At 36.0% G+C, this 24,674-nt stretch overlaps 1 protein-coding gene across 3 annotated transcripts in view; it reads left to right on the top strand.

Annotated features, from left to right (window-relative positions):
- APC (APC regulator of WNT signaling pathway) overlaps positions 1-22,411 on the top strand; it is a 98,353-nt gene extending 75,942 nt beyond the window's left edge. For 2 of the 3 annotated variants that reach the window (XM_062600671.1, XM_062600672.1), the window contains exons 9-16: positions 3,205-3,327; positions 6,295-6,673; positions 7,921-8,016; positions 8,897-9,036; positions 10,510-10,587; positions 13,041-13,157; positions 14,211-14,425; positions 14,947-22,411. In XM_062600671.1, coding sequence (XP_062456655.1) covers positions 3,205-3,327; positions 6,295-6,673; positions 7,921-8,016; positions 8,897-9,036; positions 10,510-10,587; positions 13,041-13,157; positions 14,211-14,425; positions 14,947-21,508 — 7,710 coding nt within the window. In that variant the 3' untranslated portion in view covers positions 21,509-22,411. The remainder of the gene's footprint in view (positions 1-3,204; positions 3,328-6,294; positions 6,674-7,920; positions 8,017-8,896; positions 9,037-10,509; positions 10,588-13,040; positions 13,158-14,210; positions 14,426-14,946) is intronic. The other variant, XM_062600674.1, reaches the window with a different exon arrangement.
- The last annotated feature ends 2,263 nt before the right edge of the window (positions 22,412-24,674 follow it).

Raw genomic sequence — 24,674 nt, 5'->3', positions numbered from 1 at the left:
CAATCGCTTGAGGCTCTCACTCTAATTCTTATGACAGCTTTATTGTTTAGGAAAAAAATAGTTCAGCACTGCCTTGGGGTTGAAAGCATAATGCATTTAAATAATTGATGTATTGTGGCTGTATTTTCCGTCTTCATTGTATGAATCAGGAGTTATTTTGGACAGCAGATACTTTACATAGAAGGGATTGTCGTATGTCTTGTGCAAGTCTTATGCAAGTGGAGGATTGATTCATTCATTTGCAGTTTTATGTTTAGAATTTAAACAATTTTGAACTTTGCATCATTAAAAAAAAAAAAAAAACAAAAAACAAAAAAAATTCATTTTATTTTCTCCTGGAGGTTGATAGATCCAGGGCTCTGAATCTGTGTTCTAGGAGACATCTGGGGATTATTCACTTTTAGTGCAAGTCCAGAGAGAGTAGGCTTAATGGATTGGGCATAGCATTTATTTCTGATAAACCAGCTCAATGTATTTTGATAATTTTTTTTGAGTGTTTAGTATTAAGTGGAGCGTAGAAAGTTTTAACTGAATAATCTGCATCTAATTGGTTTTATAGCCTTATGAACAATGTTAATTGAAAATTTGCCAATTGAAGATAAGGATTTTCAGGATTCAGTCATGTCCTTTTCTCTGTCATCTTAACAGTGAAATATAGGGAAGTGTTAAAGGAGAAGAAATGAAGTATGCTAGGAGAAGGTGTGGAAAGAGAAGGATCTACACAAGAAGAGTCCATGTTACATCTCTTTGTTATTTTTCAGTTTCTGAGATGAACAGTTACACATCTCTGATAGTAGTTCTTTCGGAACAGTATTTAGGAGCCAGTAAGAAAGATAATTACATTTCGTTCAGGCTTCCTGGCATCCTCCAAGTAGTAAGGCCAAATGATGGTGCTAAAGGAAATAGTTACGTGGATCCAAGCTGATAAAGTTTTGGGGAAAACAATTGGAGAAGTATGCTATTTCTATGTATACTGTGCTGGACTGTAATAGCTAGTGCTCCGAACTTGAGGCTTTTTTACCTACTTGGACAAAAGGAACATACTGACTTATACCTACTTGGATAAAATGAACGTACTGACTTTTGGCACATACATATATGGAACCTGTAATCCTCTGAATGTTGTCTGAGGACGAGATAATATGATCAGTTAGTGTAAAAATCTCGTGTTTCTTTCCCATATTCATAGCACTACAGGTTATTAAAGAAAAATAATTTAGAAAGGCCAATATAGTTTTCATTCTAGGCTTTACATTTTTCAATTTTTCCTAGCCTCACCCAGGAAAGTAAGGGCTTGTTTACATAGGAAATATATATTAGAATAAAATAACGTGCGAGTTTAAAGCATTCTAGTTATATCTATTTAGCATTCCATGCTAATACTTATTTTGGAATATGCATGAAGTATTTTGGGCTCACATGGAGAGTGAAATTAGTATAATGATGTCAGTACATATTCCAGCATAACTAGAATTTTTTTCTGTCTAGACAAACTCTACTAGAAACTGTTTCCACTTCATTTATACGCTCTTTCAACTTCAAATTTAGAACATTGAAATGCATGAATAGCAAATACTGTGAGAAAAAATGCTCATTTTTGTTTCTGGTACACCAAAAAAAATCATATAAGTTATTTCTTAGTGTCTTATATACCTCTTTTTTCAATTTGATATGTATTTTTATTGAAAAAAAAGTCATACTCAGTGGTCCCGATAGGGTTGTTTTGTAAATTAAGCTAGTACTTCATGATTAGTTTTTTAGCTGGATCAGCAAAGGATTGGGGACTACCTCAGTAAAGCAATGTTTTGATACTAAAAGTGACTGAGTATTTACAGTTTTTATCACTGATTTCAATTTACGTGCTCAGGTTTTCTAAATTAGATATGTAGGCACTCCCTTTGAAAATTTTGCCCTGGTTCTATTGTCAGTAAGCTACTAATCGCTTTTAATTTCACAGCTGACTCACATTTAGGACCAGCAAATTACAAATCAGTAAAGACTTGTCTCTTTAAAGTAGTTTACATTATTTTGTCCATGACTCTTTAAATGCCACTGATATAATCCGGTAATATTTATGATTTTTGTGGGAGTTTGCTTTTGTGATCCCTTTGCAGTTAGTGATGTTTATATAACGGTTAGAATATGACATAATCTTTCAATTTTTGGAGTTTATTTTTTGGGGGGAGGGCTGTTATGTTGAGAGGACAAACATATGCTTCCACATAAACATTTATTATGTTAGCACTGATCTTGATCGCTGAGGGTAACATACTCACCTAGATGTACATAGAAGTCCCAAGAGCTCTTGGAAATTGTCTTCTCCCTGTCAGAGCTGGTACGGGGGAGAAGTCACCCCAAGCAGCGAGCGGGCTCGGGGCAACGGGGCAGACTTCAGCGCCGTAAGGCGCTCGGCTCAGCTGCGAGACGAGGTGCGCACTCCCCCGGCGCCCAACAATATTCCCTTGCAGCGCTCGCTATTCGAACGTATTTTTAAGTGCCCCAAACTGAATGGAGCCTCCTTGCGAGGCTGGGAATACAGTAAGGGAAACTTCGCAGATGGGAAGTAGAGCAAAAGAAGGAACTTTAAATAAATAAATAAATAAGAGCTAAAAAGAGAGTGAGAGGATAAAATATGAAGGAAAAAATAAGGTAAAATGTAAGTACACAGAATGGTTTAAAAAAGCAAAAATGCTTATAGCTGGGCCTTGGGTATAGTAGGTAGGTAGGAGCATGCTATATCCACTAGTTTCTAGAGAAATTACAGCAAATAGTGTCAGCATTACTATATAGCTTTTCATTTAAAATAAAAACTGCAGTTTGCCTTTGATACGGAGAAATTCACATAGGGTTACTTCTTGACAAGAAGTAAAATTAGAAGCTGCTTTTTTCTCTCTGTGAAAAAAATATAATTGAGTTTTTTGCCAAGTGTTCTTCTTTTTCTTGGTGAAAATAGTAATTAGAAAAGACTCTCACTGAAAAATATAACTCTTCTGATACTGAATTTAGGGAGAATGCATAATACAAACAGTTTAATCATAACATCTAGATTGTGTTGCGGGATGGTGGGGAAAACCTATCTTAACCAAAATACATGCTATCAGTTTGTTATTAGGAATATGATTCTATTATTCAGTGCTGAAACTGAATCAGGCAATAGTTGGTGTTCTAGTTAGACTTGCACTGAATTGTTGTTTAAATTTGTAGGGTTCTGCTGCTCGAATGGACCATGAGACAGCCAGTGTTATGAGCTCTAGTAACAGCTACTCTGTTCCTCGCAGACTGACAAGTCATCTGGGTACCAAGGTAACCGAAGATTACAAACCACAGGTCGCTAATGTTACATTTCTACTAATACAATAACCTCATTGTTTTTGCCAGTAGTACTAACACTAGCTGAATGCGCTGTCCACACATAGTATGTTTATGGAAATAAAAAAATAAATATTTTTTCAGCTCTTAAAATATGTGCACAGAAATCCTTTTTTGTCTTTTGTTGCTGATGATTAACAGAATTATTACAATAAGGAAAATTTGATTGCAAGAGTGAAGTATTACCTGTGATGTTGATGTATTATCCATGATGAAAACTAGCCCTTTTAAGAGTATTCCTTGGAATAAATTTCCAAAATCTGAATCCTTGAAACAGATGCCATTGCTAAGAAATAATTAAAACAAAACAAAACAAACAAAAAAAAAAGTAAGCTTTTCATGGTAATAAGTACCTGTTCATTCTCTCTATAATAATTCAGAATATATGACATCAAATAATAGAGAAAAAATACAAATTGGTCATTGTAACAAAAAAAAATCAATTGAATGTTGTTAGGAAATAGGAAAAGTGAAGGGACTTCTAATACATCTCTGGTCCCGAGTAAAGCATTAATTCTGTCAAAAGTGTTCTTGACAGCGCATGACAGCTCTCTAACCTATTAGTAAAAACTAATGATAACCAGTCTCCGTCAATTTTTCACTCCACCATTAAATTTTTTAATGTCTAACCTAAATCTCCTTAGCTGCGCTTTCCCTGTTGTCGGTGGAAATTAAATACACTTTTTGTCTTTTGAAGCAGTCTTTTACATATTTGCAGTGTATTCCAAAGTTACTGAAAAGTTAGAGATGAAGCTTGATACACAATAGGGAGTTTGCTCAAAACACACAAGCAGCATGAAAAGAGAGGAGAAAGGTAAATCTGTAACACAGCTGAGTTCCTGAACCGCTGGAGTTTATACCACCTCTAGCGTCAGCAGCCAAATGTATCACCGCTGTGGTGCTGAGCCCGGTCTCCAAGGAAGCAAGGCATACTAGCTTGACAAAGTATTAAGTTACATTTGGCCTTAAAATGGTGTTATAATGTTGTAATTTCTGCCCTGCACTGTATGCATACACCAAATGGAGGGAACATTAGCTGGAGTGTCTGTTTGCAACTTTCCATTACCAAATGTATAATTCCCAAAATGTTCGGGCAAGGGAGGGGAGCCCTGAATGCAGGGAAAGGGACCATGTAGGGAAAGAAGCAAATAAATAGGTTCAATTTAGTGTGCTGTAGGGTAAGAAAAGTTTGAAATTAATGCATGAGAAGAAGGGAAAGCAGTAGAAATTTTAATTAGAGGAATTACCTTTACAGATGCAGAAGGAAATGGCTGTGTGTGGTGTATATAAAGAATACACACACATACACACCTATATCTTTAAATCTACGTAAAATATGTTTTTTCTTGTACTATATGTGCCAGAAGTCTGGAGGCCAGATTTTGATGGCTTCTACAGCTTTATTCTCTGAGAAAAATTTACCTTACAAATTTAAATTACTGTGGATTACAGCTGCTGCTTAAAATGTCTGTCAAGAGGCATGCATAAAGCAGATTAAATTCCCTCTCTTTCAAGAATCCAAGTGGATTGTCTTAATACACTACTGGATTTTTCCAGACTAGGACGTCAGGATCTCCAAACTGAGATGCTAGACTGTCATAAAATTGGTTCCAAGAGTATTTCAGTAGATTTTAAGATTTGCATTCTTTCAGCAATTCTACAATGTTTAGAAAAATACATTTTAACGGACTCGCTGCCATCCAATTTTTGTATAACTAGCCTTCAGAGACATAACAATTGTCTCGGAAGAAACAAAATCAAATCTTTCATTGATCTGGTAACCAATGCAAAAAATGTAGTTATTATTAGGAAACTTTGTCCAGCAGTCCACAAGTCTCATTTCTTGCTGAATTGATGTATTCTAAAGAAACACACCCACTGCTACCTGTCAGTTCCCTTTGATAGTTTCAATAAGCTGTGCTATGTGTTGGAACATTAATGTTTTTGTTAGCTTGAGGAGCTTTGGGTATCTAGATAGTATCTGATGTTATCCTGTAAGTCATATTGTTTCTATTAAAAGTTCGTTAAAAGAACCAAATAAATTTCTCAGTTTAAAGTTATTGAAGAAAATGGAATGGTAAAGACAAACTTCAGAGTGCGTTGACCACTGTATTATATGACAACCAAGGGAACACCTCAAAAATTGCTATTTTTGAATTGAAATTTGGTGGTTCTGAGTTTAATGTGTAATGCTGGTTTTCTAGTGGCTTGATTTAATTTGACAAATGCTTAGTGCTTTTATATTAAACAAACATTTTGTTCCCCTTTTATCCACGTAAACTTGAAGAAAGCTTAACTGACCTAGTCAATTTTGTGTTAGCTGTAAATAATCTGGCCCATATCCAAGTTGTTTATGCTAACAAAAAATGATTGGTTAATTGAAATGTTTTTAAAAGAAATTTTTTGTGTGTGTGTAAGATAATTTTTAGTTCCCTGTAAAATGAAAGGTAATGTAATCAAACTTATTCTTTGTCTAGGATAACTGTATTAATTCCATATATCAAATAATTTTATTTTTTCACTGAAGAGCATCTTTAACTGAAAGTGTGATTCATACAGAGCATTCTTTTTGAGATAAAATTTGTTTTAAATACATTCTAGCACCTCCAAACTAAAGCACTTTCCGTTGTACAAAGAGCTAAAGAAATATACTGAAAATTAGAAGTCTTCATGATTAATCTTGTAGATTGCTGTACTTACATATACTTACCACCCAGTTATTCTAGCCATTTAACCACTAAGTGAGATTTATTAACATTATAAATGGTGAAGACCTGACAGTACTTATTTAATTATTTCTAAGGGGCACCATTATATAAATACATTTTCTTTTTTGTTCAGTTATACCATTCAGAACTTCATTTTAATCTGATTTAACGTGTATTTTTAAATGTAACTGTGTTTTTAAAATCGTTTGACCTGCAGGTGGAAATGGTGTATTCACTGTTGTCAATGCTTGGTACTCACGATAAGGATGACATGTCGCGAACTTTGCTAGCAATGTCTAGCTCCCAAGACAGCTGCATCGCCATGCGTCAGTCTGGATGTCTTCCCCTCCTCATCCAGCTTTTACATGGCAACGATAAAGACTCTGTCTTGTTAGGAAACTCTCGTGGTAGTAAAGAGGCCCGTGCCAGAGCCAGTGCTGCCCTGCATAACATCATTCATTCCCAGCCTGATGACAAGCGAGGCAGACGGGAAATCCGCGTGCTCCACCTTTTGGAGCAAATCCGTGCTTACTGTGAAACCTGCTGGGAATGGCAGGAGGCGCACGAACAAGGCATGGACCAAGACAAAAACCCAAGTAAGTTCCAGGAACTGTATATGAATGTTTAAGAGAGAATTTGAAAACAGTGAATTCAAAAAACAAAACAGTTCAATCTGATTTCTTGTTGAATATATGTTAGGTTTCTTTTAAATATATATGTATATATTTTAAGTTGAGGTAGATTAGAAAATAGTATCTATTACAGATATGACATCTCATTTATAAATTTGGTCTTTAAATCATTGGCTTTGATGTGGTTTCCAGAAACAATTTTAGGGTTTTATATTTATAATCTACAAACTAATATTAAATTTTATGCTCAGTGCTATTTTACATTTTAATGTGTAATGAAATGTATCTAAATAAATAAATAATCCCAAATGGCTCTTCACTCAGGAGCCTTATATACCTTAGGAGAAGGAAAAACTTAGTCTCATTCTAGTCTGTTCAGTATTATGTAAACTATTATTTAAAATGTTGTACATAAGAAATTTTAGTATTAAGCTACTGGAGAAGTGACCATTTAAATGAATTGAATTTTCTCAGAGAACAGCAGTTTAAAATAAATAAATAAACCTCTTCAGGATTAGCTAACTGCTTTTTCTGAACTAATGGAGGTTTAGAGTTGCCATTTTTTAAATACATGCTGTGTACCTCTATGTCAGTAATACTGCTGAAATCAGTGGGCTCCGTCATAGGTGTTGGAGTTTAGTGCAAGAATCGTTTTGCAGAACTGAGGCTGATAAGTGGTACCAATACAATTTGTGCTTTAGACAGTCTAGTTACGAAATTATGAACTTCAAAAGTTCTCAGTTATGAAACAAAGGATTTAATTAACTATTCATAAGGACTTGAAGAGGAGACCCAAGGAAACAGCTTCACCTTAGGTGTTGTACTATTTAATGCCTCCAGAAATTTTAAATTTATCAATTTGTCACTAAGTTTATTATTTTTCCAAATTAATTAATCTTTTTTTTCCTTGAAGTCATATTTCTTACAAATATATGCATTCAGAATTGTCCCTAAGTTCTTTTTCATGAAAAGTCTTTTCAGCATCAAATGTACTTATTTCTAGTACAGAGATGTAATCATGGGCCTTTGTGTATACATGTTTATTATCAGTGTTCCTAATTAGTTGTCTATTCTTTCATCCTCACAGTAATTCAAGCCATGAAAAAAATAGTAATTTATGTATCTTAAGATAAGATTCCTTCTGGAAAGCTTATGATCTAAGCAAAACAGTACACCTAGGAAATATTAATTGTTACCTATTTCCTTATCAGTGCCAGCTCCAGTTGATCATCAGATCTGTCCTGCAGTATGTGTTTTGATGAAACTTTCATTTGATGAAGAACACAGGCATGCAATGAATGAGCTTGGTAAGAGCAAATGTTTTTCTCTAGCTTCATTTGAAAGGCTTGCTGGGAGTGCTGACATTCCTTTCTTGTAACCTTCACCGAATATGAAACTTTTTTACCATTCATTTGAACAATCATCAGTTCATTTGTATCAGGAGTTCTTCTGTCAGCGACTGATGAGCTTAAAATGAACTTATAGCTAGACAGTTTCCCACTGGGAAGGTTATTAAGCAAGTTACTCTTTTTCCTAGCATGAACTGTGAATTTTGGAGGAGTATTATCTTTGTGGAAACGTTTGTGATTTTAGATGTATTGGACTTAAAATGGAGACTCCTTTTTGGGAGGGTTGTGTCATGAGTTAAGCATATCGACAGGTTCCTGTGTAACAGGCTGAACTTTGTAGTCCATCCTCTGTCAGTTCTGTGCCACTTTTTATTATCAGTGAAAATATTCTGTGTATTTTGAAAATAAAATCAGTAATAATTACTAAATTAATAATTTATTTAATTTTAATTTTAAACTCAGATTTTCTGAATAGTCTTATGTAATTGGTATGAGTTCATCTACCAAATGTGATTTTTTACTGGGTGAAATTAAAAGATAGTTGTGCTTCTTACCTTTTCAAAAATGCTCCTCTTCCCACCTTTCTCCCATCATCTCAGCATCGTGCTGCCAGGCCTTTCTGTATGTACTTAAGCATAGGACTCAAGATCCAGAGTCAGTATTTAACAGTATGTTTAAGAAATTATTGTTTATCCTTCCAAGCCTTTTGGGTTTTACATATTTGAGATTGTTTCTATACATATGAGTGTAATTTTCTCTGGAGTGTGTATACTGTAGTCTCAGATTAGGCTTGATTTTTTTTATTATTATTATTATTTGTATTTTTTTCTTTCTAAAGGAGGTTTGCAGGCCATTGCAGAGCTATTGCAAGTAGATTGTGAAATGTATGGACTTACAAATGACCACTATAGTGTTACATTAAGAAGGTATGCTGGAATGGCTCTGACAAACTTGACTTTTGGAGACGTGGCAAACAAGGTAAGAGTGGAATTTCAGGCATATGATAATTTCAGTTCACAGCTGTGTTTGAATTGTTGTTCTGAATTGTGTGTGATGAAAATCTCCGGGATAGGATATTACTTGCATTTGGATTCACAACAGAAATTCCCAAAGAATTGTGCCATTCCATCCTGTTACCAATGGAGAATGCCACAAATTGAATGTTATATCACAAAAGTATACTATCAGCGTTCATACTAAATGAAGCTACTTTTAATTTCTCACTGAAACTCAGGATTTTATCTATTGATTTTATTTCTGTATGAACAATATACTAGGTATTTCCATAATGTATAGCACCTGATGATTTTGGACTAATGATTATGGATAATGATTGTTTTTTTCTGAGAATTAGGAACTAAAACTGTTAGTTGAGTCAAATTTTTTAGTTGTTACTGAATGATACTATTATTGTCTGATGAATTTTTGCAATTCTCTTCAGTATGGAAGAATGCTCTTTCTTAAATATTTGGAAAATATCTGGCTTATAATGGGCACTACTTCAAATAACTGGAGGAGAAAATAGATGCCCTGATTTCTAACACAGACCTTGCTTTCAAATGATAAAATTTTTTTAATAATTTCTTGTCTCAGAGTTTTCCAAGATACAGATCTTAAAATAAGTTAATTCAAACAAGACTTTTATCTTTATACTCTAACAGAAGACATTTCAAGAGTGAATGGAAATAAAATTGTATTTCATATTTCTCACTTTTTGTTCTAAGTTTAAATACGGTAAAGCATAAATCCCTGCTACAAATGAAGTCTTCACAAAATAGTGGCTCTTGAAATCATCTGATTAGTAATTGCTGCAAGGCTGAAGCTTCTGGGTTTGTAGCATGAACAAAGCTACTCAGTGATATAAATGTGTTGTACAGCTGATGAGTATCAGTTTTCCTTCTGAAAAATTAATTTAATTTAATTCAGTTGTACTTTGTCACAAACAATTTCTAATGTAAGCCTTACAGTTTTTCAGTTACTTAAAAAGGCAATTTGTTCTTCAAGTGCCAGGAATGTTGATGTATTTGTCTAAGCTTTAAATGTTCATACTACTATCTGATAAAAGATTCACAAAGTTAAGATTGTGAGACTCGTAGGCAGCCGGTAACAATGCATTACCAGCTTACAGATGAGTATCCAGTGTATTATCTAGGACATAGTAAAGATGGCTTGTAAACCAGTAGTGTTTCAAGTTTGGCCTTAGTCTTGTCAAAAATACAAAATTTAACACACCTTTAGTATGCACGTATTTTCCGGAATAGAACCTGACAATTATGTTCAACTTTTTAAAAGTTATAGACCAAATATCTGTTGTTGGCAGCTTATTTTAAAAACTCAGCTATGTTAAATTTCAGAAATGATTAGCTTTAAAATATAAAAGCATTATGCACAATCAAGCTGCCTAATCTGCTATTTTAATTCTCCTTTTTTTTTTCTCATGATTCCTAACAGGCTACGTTATGTTCTATGAAGGGCTGCATGAGAGCTCTTGTAGCCCAATTAAAATCTGAAAGCGAAGACTTGCAACAGGTAACTTCCTTTTAAGATGAGATATTCCCTTATCTTAGACATTTCCATCATCTTGCATCTCTTCCTTTTCATTGTGTTATATTGAATTATTGTATCTTTTCTCTCCTTTCCTAATGTTTATTTTCATTCTACTTATTTTGCCTCTCTGCAAGTTATTTTTATGTTTGAATTCATACACTCTTTCATGGAGTCTCTAGTATGCTCTGACTCTTCTCTTTTTTCCTGAAGCGTTGTTGTTTTGTTGTCTTGTCAGCATTAAGTTATGTTATCTTTAACGCGAAGTTTCTATCTTTGTTTTGTAAATTACCAAGTACAATCTTGTTACTGTAAGAATGCTTAACTCTGTAGGTCAAATTCTGTTTCTTTCACCAAAGTACATGCTGCTTATGGGCTTTACAACTAATTTTTATGAATGATCTGTTAGTGGAAGTCCAGTTTTCAAGATGAGTTTGAGCAATCTGTGATTCTCTCAGTTTACACCTGATAGTGCTAACAGACTGGGATTACACTGATGGTTAACGCAGTATTGTGGCATCCGAGGTTCCTTCCACTCTAGCAGCAGATAAATAATAGAAGAATAATAGTAGAGAGTGCTCTATTTTAGAGGACAAGCTACATTACACTTGATGGAGTTGTTCTGTTAGTACATACATACCAGCTCTCTGCACCAGCACCTCCCAGAAGAACATTGTGTCAGCAGTGCCAATGGCTCATGCCATGTGAAGAAAAATATCCAGTAAATAAGCAATCTTTTTTTTTTTTTTTTATCTTGTAAAGTGTTTAGGGGACCCTGAGAGTTTAGAGCACAACCTGTTCTTCGGTAGTATGGAGATTGTTTAAAATTATTAAATATGAAATTATAGTTCACTTTGGAAAATAGATAATGTAAAGAAATTGGAACGTCTTTTGGAAGAGAAAACTCTTCCAGTTTGAGTGAATCACCAGGAGATATGTTAAAGGGCTGTTTTTAAATATAATTGGCTTTATCTCTCAGACTTTTCCCCACTAGAGGAGGAGCTAACTAAATACAATTGAGAAACTAGTTAAAACTACAAAACAAGTCTCTGATTTGGTGTTAGGACAGATATTACAGATATGTACTCTTGAAAAGAAAGTAAGCTGCAGGAGCTCAGCATAGTACAATTACATGGATTTATCAAGATTAAAGGACATTGAGGAAATTCAGAGGTGTTTAAAACATCTTAAAATTAGCAGCATGTGAGATTCAGTATTTAAATAGAAAGTACTGCATATTGGAAGGAATAATTTCAACTGTTCATATGCATTACTACTTTTATGAATGCCTGCAGTTCATTTAAAACAAGAGCCTGAAACTGCTGTGGTGACAAGTCAACAAAATCATCTGCTCAGTGCAGCAAGGGTTTAAAAAGCAAAGAATAATGCGGAATAGATGGGGTTTTTTTTAATTATTATCACATACTGGTCAAAAAGCAGAAAAGATTTGGTGGGTGAAATTACTGATTTTAAGTACTGAAAGGTATTTATATTGAAAGAATATTGTATGTATTGAAAGACTGTTACAAGTATTGCAAGAGACCCTGTTTTGACCATAAACAAATGAGGACATGAGACATAAAACAACATAAGGAATGATATAACACAGTTAAATTGTGCCCATGACTACTTTTAATTGTAATACCAAGGAAATTATCGATGTAGTGAAAACCAACAAATTTAAATTAAGCATTAAATTTCAAGACCAGTAGTTCAGTAATTTTAAAAAGCTTATGCACTTCTATGACAAGAAAAGCTACAGATAAAAGTATACTATCAAATATGTTTTATGAAGGATATACATGCTTATGCTTGTCCATAAATGGATGGAGTTAAATATTAAGGACTGTTCATTCTAGTGCCAGCTTCATTTTACTTTGGAGCACCTCAGTCTAGTTGCTGATGAGAACCAGAACTTAGGCTGAATTGCTACCCATCTTCTATGGATATCTATTCTGATTATCACAGTGTATTTTTAAATGACTTCAAAGAGCTTTAAAAGTAATCATACCCTACCTCTGAGAGACAGGTAAGTACCATTGTCCTGTTTGCAACTGGAAAGGCTGAGAAAAAGATAGTATAAATCTCTCTCCGGAGATTACATAAAACGTCTACAACAGACCTCAGAATAGAGCGCAAATCTGAATATTTGATCCATTTTTTCAGCCAGCATGGAAAGCAGGGAACCTGCTTTCAAATCTCTGTTTTACGTACACACACACAAAAGCCAGTACCTTTTGATCAAACTTAATACTGAAGTGTTGGGGCAATCTATCTAGGAATAGAATGAAAAACAAGTTTCAGCAAAAGTTTGGTAGCTGAACATTACCATTGTTAATGGATTCCATAGTGTTCCAGAAATCCAGGAGGATTTGCTGATAACCTATTACAGAAATAGCTATATTGAAATGCATTATTTTTATTTCTTGTTTTGCCAGGTCATTGCAAGTGTGTTGAGAAACTTGTCCTGGCGAGCAGATGTAAACAGTAAAAAGACTCTACGTGAAGTTGGAAGTGTTAAAGCATTGATGGAATGTGCTTTAGAAGTTAAGAAGGTATCATATGTAAATGGTTATAAGTTTTGAAGAGATTGTATTGATTTTACACAAAATACAGATATTATCCTTTTTGACATAAGCAATTGGTCAAATATTTGAGATATTTAGGTAAGTTTTAGGCAATTTCCTTTGAAGAGGAGGTTTGCTTTGAGTTAATTGGGCTGCAGCTGATTACAGCGTAGCAATGACATCTGAAAATCCCTATCATTTCTGGAATTTTATTTATATTTTTTATTGATTTATTATATTTATATATTTTTTTTATTGATAGCTTTCACTGTTCAGTTTCATGAGCTGTGCTGTTCTACTGGCACATTCCGATAATTTTTTTTTATAATTTGCCATTTAATAAAACCATCTTCTGATTTTGTGAATAAATAAGCTTCCACTTCCACCATTCTGTAGGAGTATACTTGGTAACCAGATAAGATTATATTCTGGCCCAGAGTCCCTTGCCTGCTAGTCTACAGACCCTTTTTACTGTTACGGCAATTGACAAGTATTGTGGTTCAAACTTTCTGGCAAGCAATAACAAATTCATAGTTGAGGAAAGGAGAGAAAAGCAAACAAAAGTAGTTCTGTGTGCAGTGCCGCCTGCCTCTAGTTTATCAGCACAGAAAGCAGAAACTGAAACCCACTTAGTTTGTATTTGTGAGGGAAAACTAGAGAGAGAGTGGCATATGCAGGAAAACAGAAAGCAAATATTGGGCATCAGTATACAATGTGTAGAGATTTTATGCCAAAGAAAACGTTCTGTAGATAACTAGAAAGAAGCCAAATTCCATGGTCAATGAATTTTGTTGTTTGCAAGTCTGAGATAGAATCAGTGAAGCAGTTTGTTTCTCCAGGCTGCATTTTCAGGCTGTTTACAGGCTCAGCAGGAATTACTGCTTTTGTTTAATCTTGGTTCACATTTTCAAAAGTATCCTTGCATCCATGGGAGCTACAAAACCAAGTTTGTTAAAATCTAATTGAAGCTGATTTTTATATTACTGAGGGCTTATGACCAATAGTTGAAAATTCCCTAATTCTGTCACTTTATTTTCCTAGGAATCCACCTTAAAAAGTGTTTTGAGTGCCTTATGGAATTTGTCAGCACACTGCACTGAGAACAAAGCTGATATATGTGCTGTTGATGGTGCTCTTGCATTTCTAGTTGGCACACTGACATACAGGAGCCAAACAAATACTTTAGCCATCATTGAAAGTGGAGGAGGAATATTAAGAAATGTTTCTAGCTTAATTGCTACCAATGAGGACCACAGGTAAATATACTTTCTTGTTTTCTGAAAATCTATAGTGATACCAAAAGTGTATTTACCAGACATTTTGTTTGACTGAGTTCCAATATGAATGCTTGTACTAAGTATAGTAATTAAGGATTAACTTTTTAAATAGATTTGATAAGGCAGGTATTCCATTTAGATAACCAGACTATATAAAACAATTAGTGTATTTGCTACTTGTTAAATGATGAATTGTGCTAAAAGGTTTTCCTGGAGAGAGAAATTCATCAGTTACACTAGCCACAAGAAACCACCTGGAATGGAAAATTGTTTCATATGGAGAGCATTACGTGGGAGCAAATTATTCATTTCCGTAGCAGAATTCAATTACATTCAGATTAAAATTGAGGAAAATAAGGTATATTTGCTGAGGAGAAAGCATATTCTATCTTTACTAAGGACTAAACTTGCTTATAGCTTAGTAAGTTTTTCAGTTGTTTTGTCACTTCACTTGTTGAAGTGCCACTTACTAATTCTTGTTTTCAATTGCTCAACACCAGGCAAATCTTGAGAGAGAACAGCTGTTTACAAACCTTGCTACAGCACCTGAAGTCACACAGTTTGACAATAGTCAGTAATGCATGTGGGACCCTCTGGAATCTTTCTGCACGAAACGCAAAGGATCAGGAGGCACTGTGGGACATGGGAGCAGTAAGCATGCTCAAAAATCTCATTCACTCAAAACACAAAATGATAGCAATGGGCAGTGCTGCAGCTCTAAGAAACCTGATGGCAAATAGGCCAGCAAAATACAAAGATGCCAATATTATGTCTCCAGGATCAAGCTTACCATCTCTTCATGTTAGAAAACAAAAGGCACTGGAAGCAGAATTAGATGCTCAACATTTATCAGAGACTTTTGACAACATTGATAATTTAAGCCCCAAAACTTCTCACCGTAATAAGCAGAGACATAAGCAAAATATATACAGTGAGTATGTCTTGGACTCCAGTCGGCACGATGATGGGATTTGCAGATCAGAGAGTTTTAATACTAGTAATGTGACTGTACTTTCACCATATTTAAATACTACAGTATTGCCTGGCTCTTCTTCCTCCAATAGAGGAAATACAGAAAGTTCTCGATCTGAAAAAGACAGAAGTCTTGATAGGGATCGTGCAGTGGGTTTAAACAGCTATCACCCAGCTACAGAGAATACTGGGAACTCCTCTAAGAGAATAGGAATGCAGATTTCTACTGCTGCAGCTCAGATTGCCAAAGTTATGGAAGAAGTAACAAGCATGCATATTCCACAAGAAGACAGAAGTTCTGGTTCCACTTCTGAAATGCACTGTTTGTCAGAAGACAGAAATGCCCCAAGAAGGACAGCCACTGCCCATACTCACTCAAATACATACTTTCCTAAATCTGAAAATTCCAGCAGGACATGTCCTGTGCCTTATGCAAAAATGGAATACAAGAGAGCTTCAAATGATAGCTTAAATAGTGTCAGCAGCAGTGACGGCTATGGTAAAAGAGGCCAAATGAAACCTTCCATTGAATCATACTCTGAAGATGATGAAAGTAAATTTTGTAGTTATGGTCAGTACCCAGCTGACTTGGCACATAAGATACATAGTGCAAATCATATGGATGACAATGATGGAGAGCTGGACACACCTATTAATTATAGTCTTAAATACTCGGATGAACAGTTAAATTCTGGAAGGCAGAGTCCCTCTCAGAATGAAAGATGGGCAAGGCCTAAGCACATCATAGATGATGAAATAAAGCAAAACGAACAAAGGCAGTCAAGGAGCCAAAATGCAACTTACCCCGTATATACTGAAAGCGGAGATGATAAACACATGAAATATCAGTCGCCTTTTGGACAACAAGAGTGTGTTTCTTCTTTTAGATCAAGAGGATCCAATGGTTCAGATCAGAACAGAGTAGGCTCTGCTCTTGGAATGAATCAGAAGGTGAGCCAGTCCTTGTGCCAGGTTGATGATTATGATGATGATAAGCCAACAAACTACAGTGAGCGCTATTCTGAGGAGGAACAACATGAAGAGGAAGAAGACAGACCAACCAATTATAGCATAAAGTACAATGAAGAGGAACATCATGTAGATCAGCCTATTGATTATAGTCTAAAATATTCAACAGAAGTTCCTCCATCTTCTCAGAAGCCATCTTTTACTTTTTCAAAGAGCTCATCAGTGCAAAGCACTAAAACTGACCATATTTCCTCAAGTAGTGGGAACGCATCAGCCTCTTCAGCTAGTTCAAAGAGACAGAATCAGCTTCACCCAAGTTCAGCACAGAGCAGAGGTGGTCATGCTCCAAAGACTGCCTCCTGCAAAACTCCCTCTATTAATCAGGAAACTATACAAACTTACTGTGTGGAAGATACTCCGATATGTTTTTCAAGATGTAGCTCTTTGTCATCTTTGTCATCAGCTGAAGATGAAATGGGGCGTGATCAATCCGCCCGTGTGACGGATGCTAGTAACACACTACAGATAGCAGAACTAAAAGAGAACAATGGGACTTTGTCTACAGAAGGTGCAGTAAGTGAAGTCGCATCAACATCACAACACATTAGAACAAAATCCAGCAGACTTCAGACTTCTAGTTTATCTCCTTCTGATTCCTCTAGACATAAAGCTGTTGAATTCTCTTCAGGTGCCAAATCTCCCTCAAAGAGCGGTGCGCAGACCCCTAAAAGTCCACCAGAACATTATGTGCAGGAGACTCCACTGATGTTCAGCAGATGTACTTCTGTAAGTTCCCTGGATAGTTTTGAAAGCCGTTCAATTGCTAGTTCAGTTCAAAGTGAGCCTTGCAGTGGAATGGTAAGTGGTATTATAAGTCCCAGTGATCTTCCAGACAGCCCTGGACAAACAATGCCTCCAAGCAGAAGTAAAACTCCACCCCCTGCTCAAGGAGTTCAAGTAAAGAGAGAAGCAGCTAAAGGTAAAGCATCTAATGCAGAAAAGAGAGAACCTGGTCCTAGACAGGCAGCTGTGAATGCAGCTGTTCAAAGAGTACAGGTGTTACCAGATGCTGATACGTTACTACATTTTGCCACAGAAAGTACACCGGATGGATTTTCTTGCTCTTCTAGCCTAAGTGCCCTGAGTCTTGATGAACCATTTATACAGAAAGACGTAGAGTTAAGAATAATGCCTCCAGTACATGAAAATGAGCATGGAAACGAAGCAGAACCAGAACAGCCAGATGATGCAAAGGATAACCAAGAGAATAAAGCAGAGAAGCCTACTGAAGCAGAAAAAGACATTCTGGATGATTCTGATGACGACGATATTGAAATACTGGAAGAATGTATTATTTCTGCAATGCCAACAAAGTCTTCACGCAAAGCCAAAAAGCCTTCTCAAGCATCTGCTTCAAAAATACCTCCTCCTGTAGCCAGGAAGCCAAGCCAACTGCCAGTTTACAAACTTTTGCCTTCACAAAGCAGACTGCAATCTCAAAAGCACGTGAGTTTTACACCTGGAGATGATATGCCACGGGTATATTGTGTTGAGGGTACGCCAATAAATTTTTCAACAGCTACATCTCTGAGCGATCTCACAATAGAATCACCACCAAATGAGTTGGCCAATGTAGAGAATGTGGGTACTGGGACAGACTCGGGGGAATTTGAAAAGAGAGATACCATTCCTACAGAAGGCAGAAGTACAGATGACTCTCAGAGAGCAAAAAGCTCAACTGTGACTGCCCCAGGACTGGATGATGACAAAACAGAAGAGGGTGATATTCTGGCTGAGTGTATTAACTCAGCTATGCCAAAAGGAAAAAGTCACAAACCTTTCCGAGTGAAGAAGATAATGGATCAAATTCAACAAGCGTCTTCATCTCTAAGTAACAAAAACCAATCAGAAGGTGAGAAAAAGAAGCCAACATCACCAGTAAAGCCTACTCCCCAAAATAATGAATACAGAGCACGTATAAGAAAAAATACAGAGCCTAAAAGCAACATTAATAACGAAAGAAGCTATTCAGAAAATAGAGATGCAAAGAAAAATCTTAAAAATAATTCAAGAGATTTTAATGAAAAACTTCCAAATAATGAAGAGCGTGTAAGAGGAAGCTTTGCATTTGATTCCCCTCATCATTACACACCCATTGAGGGAACTCCTTACTGTTTTTCACGGAATGATTCCCTAAGTTCTTTAGATTTTGATGATGATGACGTCGACCTTTCAAGGGAAAAGGCAGAATTAAGAAAAGGAAAAGAAGCAAAGGAAACAGAAACCAAAGACTGTACTAATACTGAGCAGTCTTCAAATCAGCAACCAGGTAACAGGATGCAAGCCTGTCAGAAACACCCACCAGGCAGAAGTCAGCCTAAAACTTTCTCTCAGTCAACTAAAGATATTCCAGACAGAGGAGCAGCTACAGATGAGAAAATGCAGAATTTTGCTATTGAAAACACACCTGTTTGTTTTTCTCGCAATTCATCTCTTAGTTCCCTCAGTGATATTGATCAAGAAAACAATAACAACAAAGAAAGCGAACCTGCAAAACGAACTGAGGCTCCTGATTCACAGATAGAATCAAGCAGACCTCAGACTTCTGGTTACGCACCTAAGTCGTTTCATGTTGAAGATACACCTGTCTGTTTCTCTAGAAACAGCTCCCTGAGTTCCCTTAGTATTGACTCAGAAGATGATCTTTTGCAGGAATGCATTAGTTCTGCTATGCCTAAAAAGAAAAAGCCTTCAAGAGTAAAGAGTGAAAGTGAAAAAAATAACTCCAGAAATATGGGTGGTATACTGGCAGAAGATTTAACGCTGGATTTGAGAGATATACAGAGGCCGGATTCAGAACACGGTTTTTCACCTGATTCAGAGAACTTTGATTGGAAAGCTATACAAGAAGGTGCAAATTCTATAGTTAGTAGCTTGCATCAAGCTGCAGCTGCTGCATCACTGTCTAGACAAGCTTCATCAGACTCTGATTCTATCCTTTCATTAAAATCTGGTATTTCTCTAGGGTCACCATTTCATCTTACCCCAGACCAAGAAGAAAAACCTTTTACTAGTAATAAAGGTCCAAGAATTCTTAAGCCAGGGGAGAAGAGCACATTGGAATCTAAAAAAGTAGAGTCTGAAAATAAGGGAATCAAAGGAGGGAAAAAAGTATATAAAAGTATTATTACAGGAAAAGCTCGCTCCAATTCAGAAGTTTCAAGCCAGCTAAAGCAACCACAACAAACAAGTATGCCTTCAATTTCACGTGGTAGGACAATGATTCATATTCCGGGAGTTCGAAATAGTTCCTCAAGTACTAGCCCTGTTTCCAAGAAGGGGCCCCCACTGAAAAACACAAGCTCCAAGAGTCCCAGTGAAGGCCAAAGCTGCACTAGTTCTCCAAGAGGAGTCAAGTCATCAGTGAAACCTGAGCCAGCTCCAATAACTAGGCAACCCTCCCAACAGGGTGGGTCAAGTAAAGGACCTTCTAGATCAGGATCTAGAGACTCCACTCCTTCCAGACCTCAACAGCAGCCATTAAGCAGGCCTCTGCAGTCTCCAGGTCGAAACTCAATTTCCCCGGGAAGAAATGGTATAAGTCCTCCTAACAAACTGTCTCAGTTGCCAAGGACATCATCTCCTAGTACAGCTTCAACGAAATCTTCAAGTTCGGGAAGAATGTCATATACATCACCGGGCAGGCAGATGAGCCAGCAAAACCTTACAAAGCAAACTGCCTTACCTAAGAGTAACAGTGGCATTCCCAGGAGTGAGTCTGCTTCAAAAGGATTAAACCAGATTCTCAGTAGTGGTGGATCCAACAAAAAGACTGAACTGTCTAGAGTGTCATCCGCAAAATCCAGCGGAAGTGAATCTGACAGATCTGAGAGACCAGTTCTGGTTCGTCAGTCAACTTTTATTAAAGAAGCTCCGAGTCCAACACTAAGACGGAAATTAGAAGAGTCTGCTTCATTTGAATCTCTGTCTCCTTCCAGGCCAGATTCTCCCACTAGGTCCCAAATACAGACACCAGTTTTAAGTCCATCTCTTCCTGATATGTCTTTATCCACTCATTCAGCTGCCCAGACTAGTGGTTGGCGAAAATTACCCCCTAATCTGAGCCCTTCTGTGGAATATGATGGGAGACCAGTGAAACGTCATGATATAGCTCGTTCTCATTCTGAGAGTCCATCTAGATTGCCAATCAATAGATCAGGAACGTGGAAACGTGAGCATAGTAAGCATTCCTCATCACTTCCTCGTGTCAGCACTTGGCGAAGAACTGGAAGTTCTTCCTCAATTCTGTCAGCTTCTTCCGAGTCCAGTGAAAAGGCAAAAAGTGAAGATGAAAAGCAACATGGAAGTTCTGCTTCTGGACCCAAGCAAAGTAAAGAAAGTCAAGCATCAGCAAAAGGTACTTGGAGAAAAATAAAAGAAAATGAAATTCCTCAAATAATGAATGATCCTCAGCATTCTTCCTCAGGAGCAACAAACAGCTCTGATTCCAAAACTCTAATTTATCAGATGGCACCAGCTGTCTCTAAGACAGAGGATGTGTGGGTGAGGATAGAAGACTGCCCAATTAATAATCCTCGATCTGGAAGGTCCCCAACTGGAAATACTCCCCCTGTTATTGACAGTGTTTCAGAGAAAGGGGGTGTGAATGGTAAAGATTCTAAAGAGAGTCAAGAAAAACAAAATGCAGGGAATGGAAGCGTTCCTGTTCGTACTATTGGTTTAGAAAATCGTCTGAACTCATTTATTCAAATAGACAGTCCAGACAAGAAAGGAACTGAAGCAAAACCTGTGCAGAATAATCCTGTTCCTGCACCAGAAAATAACGAAAGTACTGTTAGTGAGCGTACACCGTTCAGTTCCAGCAGCTCCAGCAAACATAGCTCCCCCAGCGGCGCTGTTGCAGCAAGAGTAACTCCTTTCAACTACAATCCAAGCCCAAGGAAAAGTAGTGCTGACAACAGTTCTGCTCGGCCATCACAAATACCAACGCCAGTAAATAACAGCACAAAGAAACGCGACTCGAAGACAGAAAATACAGACGCCAGCGGAACTCAGAGCCCAAAACGCCATTCAGGCTCTTACCTGGTGACTTCTGTTTAAATACATCCAAAAAAAAAAAAAAAAAAAAAAAAAAAAGTAGAAATGATGTATTATTTACAGCAGCTATTGAGAAAAATTTTGTTTCAAATGAAACTTTAAAAAGACTGGGGATTGGTTTAATTTTTTTTTATTATTATTTTTTGTAAATAGGTTTGATTCTTGTTAGAGGGTCCTTGTTCTGGAAGCCATATTTGATAGTATACTTTGTCTTCACTGGTAATATTTTGGAGGGATACCTGCTTGACAGTTTCGAGTAAAATTGCTAATGCAATTATATTTGTACAGTATGTTTAACATGTATTTAATTAGCCTCCCATCCCACAGTCCTTTAAATATTGCTTGTCTTGAAATCATGAACATTACAGATAGAGATGATAGTCATATTGCTTTATCAATCATTTCTAGATTACAGACTGACTAAACTACATCAGGGAAGAATTGGTATTATTTATGCAAAAAAAGTATACTCAGTTTTAGTATTTGTGAGTCCATCTAACCCAATAATTAATCATGTGGCTGTGAAATTCACAGTAATATGGTTTCTGCTGAACAAGCTATCCCAGCCTGCTTTTATGCATGAATGGAACGGACGGTTCATTTTCTGAAGTAATGATTAACATTTCTGTGGTCACATAATGTGCATAGATAGCTATGGTGTAACAATTTACACTTTTTGTGCTCTGCAACAAAAGGAAAACTGTGTAACTGTAAAACCTTGAACAAAATTATTTTACCTGAACTAGATTTTATCTTAAAGTAGGTAGAATTTTTTTGCTATGCTGTAACTTGTTGTATATTCTGGTATTTGAGGTGAGATGGCTGCTCTTTTATTAATGAGACATGGGTGATGTCTCAACAGAGACTAAAATGAACATTTCAGAATAAATTATTACTATATGTAAATTGTGTGTGTTACTTCTGCATTACATGAAAAGATGGTATTTTATTTTGAGATGTCACCTTGTGTGTTGTATAATGCACTTACACTTAAGGCCTGGTCCGGCAGAATCTTGCACCTCCACTATTCACCCATCTTTATTGCTGACAATGGCTGTTTTAGGATGCTTAGAACGATTGCAGGATCAGGCCCTAGGTCTTCTGTACTATATTTGTAATTGAGGCGGTTTCACACATCTCAGGTGCGTAACAAGGCTAAAGGCAGGGTATTTCCAGAAGCCAAGCAGTATAACTGTTTTCATGACTGCAAGCCTGAAACAATATTGTATGTATAAAAGTAATATTTATAAAACAAAAGATTTTTTTTAATTGGGAAAAATAATGTAGAATGTGAAATAGTGACTGTAAGAAATTTTAATTCTATTTGAAATCTTCATGCATTTTTTTATTTATTTTTTAAAAATAATCAAGGGAAAAATATTGCAAAAATCCCATGATAAGAAATTTGTTACTATAATAGAAGAACAATTTTATACACAAACCAGGACACTTGCTGCCTCAAGCCTTTTTGATGTGAATATGGTTTGTGCTTAAACAATGCTGAAAAGAGAAATCTGTGCTTGAAATATATATGTGGTCTGAATTTAGATGAGATTTGGTTTAAAGTAGAAACACTTAGAATATAATATTAACTATTGTGTGTATGACTGAACAAACCATGACAGTGCATTCAGTTTGTTGTGTATCTCGACTTGGCTATTCTAAAGTTAGCATTCTAAATAATTGGTATTCAGGATTCAAAATGCCCTAATTTCAGGATCCAGTGAAAGAGAGCAATTTAATTTTAATGTAGCTTTAACACAGTTGTAGAGTGTATCACATCTGTTGCTACTGTACTTCATTTGACATTGAAATTAATCTATTTTTATCTTAAATCCTGCATATGAAATGCACTTTTTATGAACAGAAATGAGATACTATCAACAGAAGTCAACTAAGATTAAATTAAAAGCCAATACTAAAATATCATTTTGGAAGAAGTGGTATCTTATTTCCTCATTTATACTTTGTCTCCCGTCAAACTTGCTTATAGACATGTCATAGTTCTTTATCATCTGGTGAATCTGTTAATAAGCTGCACTCCTCATTTAATATATGCACTATATGCACTATATTTGCATATAGTAGTCATCACAAAAACATTTAAGATGAATAGTACTGTCCTTTTAAAGGTGAGATAGAAAAAGATTGTAGTTTGTTCAAAGTCAGGATTTCCTATTGGAGTAGAATACAGAACTCCATCCCTGTGTTTAAAACGCATGACTATCATTCATATAAATTATGTGATACTTTTTTTGTGGTAGGCCTTCAACTGTTAATAGGTAGGTATAATTTGCGTAATCCAGGATAGTCAGTTGGCATCAGCTTTACATCTACATCCTGCTAAGTGTTTAAAGTTAAACTGAATCCAGATAAAGAAGCTATTTTAAAAAAAGATGAGGTGAAATAAATAGCTATATGTGTATAATTCACTAGAATGTCTTTGAAAATTGCAGTGGCCTCTCTAGATAGTCTTGGAGGTATTTCATGATCATTATAATTGGGAAGTTTCTCTTTATCCTTAAAACTAGCCTATATTTGTAGTAAAAATGATACAGATAAGATAACCTTCCCAACTGTAAGGGCAGTGAAACAATGAAATATGCTTCCCATGGGAGTTAAATTTCAATTATAGAGGTTTAGCAAACATCTCTTAGGGATGGGTTTTAGTGTATTTCTTACTGCCTCTGTGCAGAGAGATGGCGTAGGTGACCTTTAGAAATCCCTTCCAGACCTGTATTTCTCTGATACTGTATCTAAAACATTCAGTATCCATCAAGACCCTTTATAGCATATTTAAGGATAGCCATGATGTTTGATTTATGTTAACAATTAGGATACAAAGATACATTTAAGCTTATCTATAAAAATGGATGCTGGAAGTAAAATCCAGCATCCACATATATGTTTTAAAGCCATTTTCCATTTCCCTGGTTTTTTTTAACAGTGTCTAGATTAACAATAGCCAGATCTGGTTTACTCTGCTTCAATTTCCGCTTGGTTTTATTTGAGGTCACCACAGTAGGTAATAGGATATTATTTATATCAGTTAAAAAGAAGAAAAGTAAGGAGATATGGGAACCAAGACTCATTTCACTGTTGTTCTTAAATGCATTTTCTTTCCTTCTCCAGATTTTGGTGGAACTTTTGCGATTTGCGTGCAGACCTT

This window comes from Rhea pennata, chromosome Z, assembly GCF_028389875.1.
Source record: "Rhea pennata isolate bPtePen1 chromosome Z, bPtePen1.pri, whole genome shotgun sequence".
Lineage (NCBI taxonomy): Eukaryota > Metazoa > Chordata > Aves > Rheiformes > Rheidae > Rhea > Rhea pennata.
The sequence above is the reverse complement of the archived record's forward strand: the minus strand, read 5'-3'. Positions and strand labels throughout refer to the sequence as shown.